The sequence below is a fragment of the Corvus brachyrhynchos genome, unplaced genomic scaffold (genome assembly GCF_000691975.1).
Source record: "Corvus brachyrhynchos isolate BGI_N302 unplaced genomic scaffold, ASM69197v1 scaffold56, whole genome shotgun sequence".
NCBI classification, from domain to species: domain Eukaryota; kingdom Metazoa; phylum Chordata; class Aves; order Passeriformes; family Corvidae; genus Corvus; species Corvus brachyrhynchos.
In genome coordinates, this window is record NW_008238664.1 from 1,487,917 (window position 1) to 1,495,879 (window position 7,963).

Genomic DNA, 7,963 nt, shown 5'->3' on the forward strand with positions numbered 1-7,963 from the left:
TGCCTATACTCCTGAAATTACCCTTTCCCAAACTCTTGAAAGGCACCTATCCATCATGAGAATGATATCAGTTGATGGTCCAGCATTCCAGGTTAAGCAAAAGGAGCAGCCACCGTGGAAATATTACACAGGTTCTTTCTGCACATTTTTTCTGCTCTACAAGCTTTGGGCATTGAGGCAGTCTTACTGAGGCCTTGCTGGCAGTGTCTGCTACAGAACTCACTCATGGCACAGATCAAGTATGTCACACCTCACGATCACCATCTCGGGCTTCTGAGCCCACTGTTCAACAGCAACACCTTGATGTGACTCAAACCCTGCTTCCAAGACTTGGCTTGTAACCACAGCAGGCAAGAGTGCCTCCACATTCCCCCATGGAAGCTGAGAACAAGTACAGGGCTGCAGCACATCTGGCGCTTCTCCAAGCCCTTCCCTGTACCCCACTGGAAGCACCCTGGGAAACACAACAATAAGCAAGCAGCAATCAAAAAAAAAAGGTGCAAAGAATATTCCAAATGTTTATTATGTATTAAAAATACTGCAAATAAGCCATACAGTTCATTTCACAGTAACCTAAACAACATTGTTCAAGAACTTGAGAAGTCAACAAAGAACAGTGCAGTTCCAACAGTGACAACAGTTGCCTTAATGCCATGGCTCCCTCTTTGTCAGCAATTTTCTTGTTTACAGTGGGAACAACACTGGATATGGTTCAGTGTCTTATTTACCTAGGAGAACTCCTTCTCACCTGTGCTGTTCCCATTTCTGGGAGATGCTATTTCTAGGAATTTTTCATCTAACACAGTCAAGGATCTGTCTGGTCCAGGCTGAGGTGGGGATGATGCACATGGCCTATTTCCAAGGTATCCATGTGCAGACTTCTTTACCAATTATTTGGATAAAATTCAAAAGTAAACTTGAAAAGGAGGGATATTAGAAATCCTTTCCAAAAAGACAGAAAACCAAAGAAGCTCCACGAGAAAGTGGTTTTTAAAAGACCATCTACAGAATCATGACACTTTTTCCCCACTCTCCTAGAGCGGGTCTCCTAGAAGGATCCTTTGCTACCAATGCCCCAGCCAGACACCTGGTGACAAAAATAGGACAAGAATCAGGCACCAAGTCCTGAATACATAACAAAAGTTCAGGTCACTGTCAGCTGTGTGAAAACTTGGAAATGTATATGCCATAGAAGCAATTCTGCTGATTTCATGGTGATTTTCCCTCTTGTGTGTTTTGGAGCGTATTATTGCTGTTGTTAGCATGCTTGTTATACATGGAACACAACAAAGGTGCAATTTTGGTATTTCTCTCTCCTCAAATTTGTGATCATTTTTACAGAAAAATCCAAAGACCAAATTAGATCTTTCCAAGAAAGACACAGCCTAATCGCATAAACAATCTAAAACTATGACAAAAATATTACTTTACCCTCTTGAAATTAATCCCATCCTTCAGATGTCCCTTTTAAACACCGATCTTCTACACCAGCAGCTGAAGATGCTGGCAAAGAAGCCAGTGATCACAAAGAATGAATCCCTCCAGCCGCGTGGTGGAACACCTCTTAGGCCTTAGCCCCAGGCAGTGCCACTTACCTCAGACCTTGCTAGTTCCTTGGTACAGATTAAGATCTCACAGAAACACACTACAGCTCAGCTGACCCTTACTAAACCGACCACACATCTGAGTCCCAAACTGCAGAAACAGATGAGGTGCTCCACACCTGCTCCACTCTTAAGTTCACCACAGTGAAGAGCTTAAGATAGAGTGTAGTTTCACTCATTTGTTTCTTAAACCAAAACATACCGGTAAAATCCTCAGTGAGCGCGGCAGTATGCTTTGGGTACCAGAACAGCTGTAGCCCTTCCGTGTGGGGTATCTAGTGTCAGTTTGAAACACCTTCATGCCATTAAATATGTGCCCATGCTAACGAGGCGGTAGTGCCTTAGTTACACCACTACACTTACAGTGGTACAACTTCATAGAGAAGATGAGCCCTTAAGAAACTCAACCCCCAACTAAGCTCATGTTTTCTTAAAACAAAATTTAGGGGAAAGAAAAAACCAAACAACAAAAACTCCAAAAACACTACACAGAAAAGAAATAAAGGAAATAAGCAGAAGTGTCTCTATTCTCTTTGGAGGTATCAAATTGCTTTTAAAAAGAGTAAAAAACAGGGCATACAAAAGCTATTCTCCTTAACCCATTATTTGCCCAAGGAGTACCACTGCCTAAACTTTTTCATGTATTTTTTCTACTTTCACAAACAACCTTTCCAGATCATTCCTCAGGTCATCTATTGAGCTCTTCACAGACTCCAAGCTGTTCTCATTATTTTCAATTTTCACTGAGTAGGCCACTAAACTATCCACTGCAGTTCTTATCATTTTCAAATCGGAATCAACCTGGCTAACAGAAGATCTCAGTTCATCTACAGAGCCTTCCATAGATGAAAATTTTTCAAGGTAGCCTTGAGAATGTGCTTGACCTGCCTGAAGATTTCCTTGATCCAACAAAGTACTAATTTGCTTCTGGACATCCTGGAGAGCACCAGACGATGGCAAGTCACTGATGCTTCTCCTTAAGTTTTCCATGTCGTTGTACAGCGAAGTCTGTGCTTCACCAAGATTTTTCAGAACATCTGTGACTGAAGTTATGTCTGTATCTGAGAGTCCCTGAAGAGCAGTAATGCTTTGTTCTAGGGTATTGAGCTTCTTCTCATACGCCGCCTCTTTAGAAAGGAAAGATTCCAACTTTTCACTGTTTTGAGCAGCAGCAGATATTAGAGACTCTAGGCTGTCTTCTATGTGCCTAAATCGAGACTCCAATCCTTCACTGTTCTTCCCAAAAGTTTCTAATGCTTTTCTGAAGAGTTCATTCTCTTCCCATTTGTTGAGGTTGGCTTTAAGTTGCAGTAAATCTTCATCAAGTCTTTTAATGTCACTAGGGAGCTGCATAATAGAATCCTCAGCTCTCAGAACTTTCTCTTGTAAAGCTTTTAATGAAAGGTGTTCAGTGTCCGCAGCCTCTTTGAACTTCTCATGTTCTTGTTTGAGGTTGACTAACTCTTTCACTTCAGTGTACACATCAGACTCCATGGAGTCTATTGTACTCTTCAAGGTCTCTATGTCCTTTTCTTTCTTTTCCATGGATGCTTGCATCTCATCAAAAGCATCTTTTAGCACCTTAATTTCATGTTTATATACATCAGCCTGTTCTAGTGAACCAACTTTTGCTTTCATATTGTTGATTTCATCTTGGCTCCTTTGCTGGACTTCAGTGAATACAGCAATGTTATCATTTATAGACTTGGTTAGCTCTGTTAGTCTCTCTTCCACTGTGTTTTCCAGAGATGTGAAGTCTCGTTCCCTTGCATCCTTCACCATGTGAATGCCGTCAGACAAGTCTTTCAAAATTTCATTTTGCAGCTTCTGAAGCACTTCACTGATCCGGTTTATTTCACTCTCCCCTTGTTTAACAGCCTTCTCGCTAACCTCCTGCTTCTGCTGAACAATTTTCATCATGGATTCAAATTCTCCAAATGTGGTTTGAAGAGAACGTACCTAGGCCAGAAATACACATGGTTAATACCAGTAATTTCACCCTTTTTGTCCAAGATCCTTATAGCCCTTGTCACCAAACGAAATTATTACCTTGCAATCCTTCATGCCCCATACCTGAAGTGACCCTGTGGCACACAGTTATGGGAGGCACAAAAACCCCAGCATCTAGAGCCTTACACCTCTATGGTACATACACCTTCTGTTAAAAGAGTCCTTGGCCTCACTGACTTGCCACTGATGATCCAGGAAAGCTGTGGCAGTGAAAAAGGAACCCAGGTCTCCAGAGTCTGCATGCAGACCCCTGAACCACCCCTCCTCTATATGATTCCTGGTTCTAAAGACCACAAGTCCATAAGGGAGAAAAGGGAGGGGGCAAAAAGAAACCAACCAAAAGAACATCTACCATCAGCTTCTGAATACAGAAAAGCTGGGATTAGATTTTATCAGGAAGAATACCAAAGACCAATTCCTGACCATGAAAAAGAAGTTTAGTGGTAGACAAGAAAGAGGGACAGAAAAAACTCAGGGGACAAGAGAGCTGGGATGGGCTGAAGAATGGGAGTAGTAATCATGACATTTTGCTGCTCCTAGACACCAATGGAAACACGAGATTTTTTTTTGTTAACTATTTTTTAAGACTAGAAAGAATTAGAAAGTGTTTAATGTTCTAAATAGTTAGCAGCTTGTTTTTCCCACTCCTGCATACACCCACACGCTCACAGTGAGCACGGTGCATGCATGTACACAGAGAGAACAAAAGCACAGCAGCTGCCAAGGGCCTGCCTTGCATCTAGCTCAGGTTAACAGAAAGTTCCTACTACTGCATCAGGTACGCTATGAAACTTCCCAATTAGAAAAACTCTCTTTACAACTGGTTTTAGTAGCAGCCAGAGGGAAAAGGTCAAGGGGTGAGGGGCTACCATGTTCATCTGCTCTCACATTTAAAGGTAAGATCCAGGCCAGGGAAGCACACATTACTTAATTTTGAAGCCAAGCAGAGCATCTGTCTTAAGACTGTGGAGAAATCTTTTTGTGCATGTGTGGGTTATACTTTCTTAAACTTTGTAAAGCAACGTAAGAACTCCCACTGACTGCAAGAGGAATCCATCACACAGAAAATACCTCAAGGCTTTGGCAGGATGGCAAGTGCTGAGTAATGCATGTTGCCTTGCCTCACACTACTCCCTGTATCAGAGCCGTATATTAATCAGCCATGCCACATGGGCTGCCATGTTTACTGATTAGATACACAGCTGGAGGGGTGGTTTTATTTTATAAATAGAATGAAGCATATTTTATATGGTTTTAGAAAGAAATAAACAGAGCTGCTTTTTTTTCAACTGAAGCAGGCTCCAGCAGTTTCCTGACTGACTCTGAACCTAAAACTTATTTTCAAAAGACCTAACAGACGTTCTAATTAGAAATTAAGTTATTTCTATATATTTTTGCAAATCCCTGGCCAAATCCTCCTTAGTTTTCATGAAAGTCTACACTGTGTAAGGATCGTAGAGTTTGGCCATGAGACTTGCCCTTGCTCCAACAGATCCCTGCAGTCTGAAGAATACTTATAGAGACGACTTCTTTTCCCTCTCTTCAGCAAAAAGGTTTCTAATGACTTTACATTCCCTATACCTGTATTCTCTAGTGCTCCCATAGGAAATTAGAAATGAGCTAAGGGGAAGGGGTGGAGAAGGTAATACTGCCAAACACATTGCAGCTGGGCACCAGTCATTAGACTGACTTACCAAACTCATTTTCATTACATCTTAGCTGTCATTCATTCTGATTATTTCCACAGAGAGCAGAAAGCTTTTTCTGTACCACTATAAATGGAGGTCAGGAATCTAACAGGATAACACAGGAAAGTTCTCCTCCCCTTCCTATTACAGTGACACATTTCAACCAAATCACCAAATTCATATTTGCAAGTAACTATCTTCTTAGTCTAAGAAATCAGAAACAGCCAGAACTCTCCAGAGGGCTGGGTCTCTGCGACTATATGACTGACAGATGGATCCTCCCCCTCACACAGTGGAAGTACTTTATACCTGCTCCTCCACTGCATTCAGGCAATGCTCATGGTATAAGTTGAAGCTATTCCCCATGTGTGCCAGCCACGTGAAGACAGAGAGCTCTGATATAATAAAAAGGACTGAGGTCTTCAAATTATACCAGCTTCTAATCTGATTTGTCCTAACCAAGAGCCACCAGGGCTCAAAGCAATACCGTTGCACAAGAGGGGGAAAAACTCACAGCTTCAAAGCAGTTGGTTTGTGTGTGGACCTACATGGGACTTTGCCTTTTTGGCATACGTGGCTGGTAAGATTTGAAGCCGTAGCCCTTGGAAGATTTAACATCACAAATAGTACATAAAAATGTATCTTCAGCCAATGACTACTGTTTTCTCTAACTGGTCATACTATCTTGCGTTTAAACACCAAATGACCTTGGCCTGAGAATGGTGCTATGTTAAAAACTGAACTTTCACATCATTTCCCTTCTCCTCGATGTGTAAAGCAGATGAGTTTATATAATGCTTACTCTTGACAGGAGCTCTCTGCAGTCAAAGACGAAGGGCCAAGTCACACAACAGGAGCCTGCGCTGATGGCGCTCTGCAAGAACAACGCAGGATCCTACACCTTTGTAAAGCAATGAAATACAGCCTGCTCTCTTCTCCCTCAAGTACATTCCTGTGTCACCAAACCACAGCAGCCGACGCTTTCAAGGGTTACATCGAAACCCTGTGATCTCTTTCCTCCACCTTTAATTCTTGCAGCCACCAGCTATACACAGGCAAGTAAGTTTCAGTTGTCTTTGAAACCAACTATTTATAAACTTCTGTTATATACTCCTCTCCTAGAATATGTAACACATGATTTTCTGCAATGACATGGAGATGGGAGGCAGCAAATTGTACCCATTCCTTTGACTGGAAGGGTTTATACATTTCATGTACATCTGAGTTCTATACTTGTGGATTGTAGTTTTACATCTTGCCATTGCAATTTCTTCCTTCTTACAGTCTATAAAAATGGCTTAAAAATCAGTAAGAACTAACAACCTTTGCTAGTTCAAATCAGTCTCCTGTCATCAGTGAGGAAAACCCCCAGGATTTAAAATTAGCTTCAGAAACAGCCCTACAGCCCTGAAGTTTAAAACTCTTGTCCCCTGCTGATGTGAATTTTCCTTTTCCTTCTTGCTCTATGGGACAGGAAACGCCAAGACTGACGATATAATCTCCACATGTGCAGGCCACTGTGTTTCTGGAAGCAACACTGAACAGCCAGAAGATCTTTGCCAGTGCCTGTCCCCTCATTGCCAGCCCAGGCCCAAGCTCGTGGGGAATACAGAGAATCTGAATGGTCTGCCATGCAGAAAGCAGTCAAGTTGAGACAGGAACTTCCTATTTCTTGATCTGACTCAGTCATAACTTTACATACTGTCTTCCAACCAATTTACCTACTCCCAGGAAATTAGCTTAATTGTATGTTGATGATATGCAATCACAGAGACCATTTTTAAAGGTTTAGGCACCCCAGGACGTATCCAAGTGGACAGTGCTATTTGTGAAACTATAGCTGGGAGGCTAATAAGGGCCTAACTGAAAAAAATTAGAGAAACAAGCATTTATTTCACTTCACTTGAGCCACAGACGTATGCCAACAACTTCACAGCTTTTCCATGGTCCTGGACTGCCTTGGACACTGCGAGTCTCACTCCCTTGGCCAGAGACTGCAGCAGGAACGTGGGAGGCAGGGTACAGCAGCAGTGTTGCTGGCACAGGCTCTGTTGTTCGGTGAAGCTGACATGGGTTTTGTTTTCTAGAGTGTGGGGACGCTGAGGCAGGATCCTGCCCCATTTTGACAGCGCTGCCACCCCGTGTCCCTTGGCGTGCACACCTGCCCACTCAACAGGGAGCGACGAGCAGCTCGTCCGCCCCGCTAGGTTAAGTGATTTGCGGGCCTCGAAGGTACGGAATTACGGGCAGCAGGCTCCTTCGGAACGGCAGGTCTGCATCGCTGCCAACACGTAATGCAGCGTGCGGGCTGCATTCCATAAAATGGCTTCAGGCACAGGCCCTGGAAAAGCGAGCTGGGGGCTGCGGCCACCGCCGCGGGGTCTCGTCCCGCCCCGTCCCGCCCAGCTCTACGCTGCCTGGCAGGGATTTCTCGCTGCTCTGGGGCCACGTTTGCAGGCATGGGGAATACCGCGGCCCTGACTCCATCTGCCCCTCTAATGCCATGAAAGCATCTTTGAGGGAGCACGGAAGAGGAGGGGAAGGCAACGGGACACGTTCGCTTTCCCGCAAGCCAGGCGGGACAGCTGCACAGCTCCTTATTTAAGGGGCGAACGTCCGTGTCCGCGCCCCTGCTCGGGCGGCTGCTGCCCCCCGCCCCGC

The 7,963-nt window shown here is 43.8% G+C and overlaps 1 protein-coding gene across 1 annotated transcript; it reads right to left on the minus strand.

Moving 5' to 3' along the window:
* Positions 1-493: 493 nt before the first annotated feature.
* CKAP4 (cytoskeleton associated protein 4) lies at positions 494-3,597 on the minus strand. The gene has a single exon (XM_017738017.1). It carries the CDS (start codon positions 3,522-3,524, stop codon positions 2,232-2,234), a length of 1,293 nt encoding a protein of 430 aa, XP_017593506.1. The 5' UTR covers positions 3,525-3,597; the 3' UTR covers positions 494-2,231.
* Between the last annotated feature and the right edge of the window lie 4,366 nt (positions 3,598-7,963).

Bases quoted from the DNA above. Each gene is read 5' to 3' on its own strand.
- CKAP4 (XM_017738017.1), bottom strand. From the start codon at position 3,524: ATGATGAAAATTGTTCAGCAGAAGCAGGAGGTTAGCGAGAAGGCTGTT.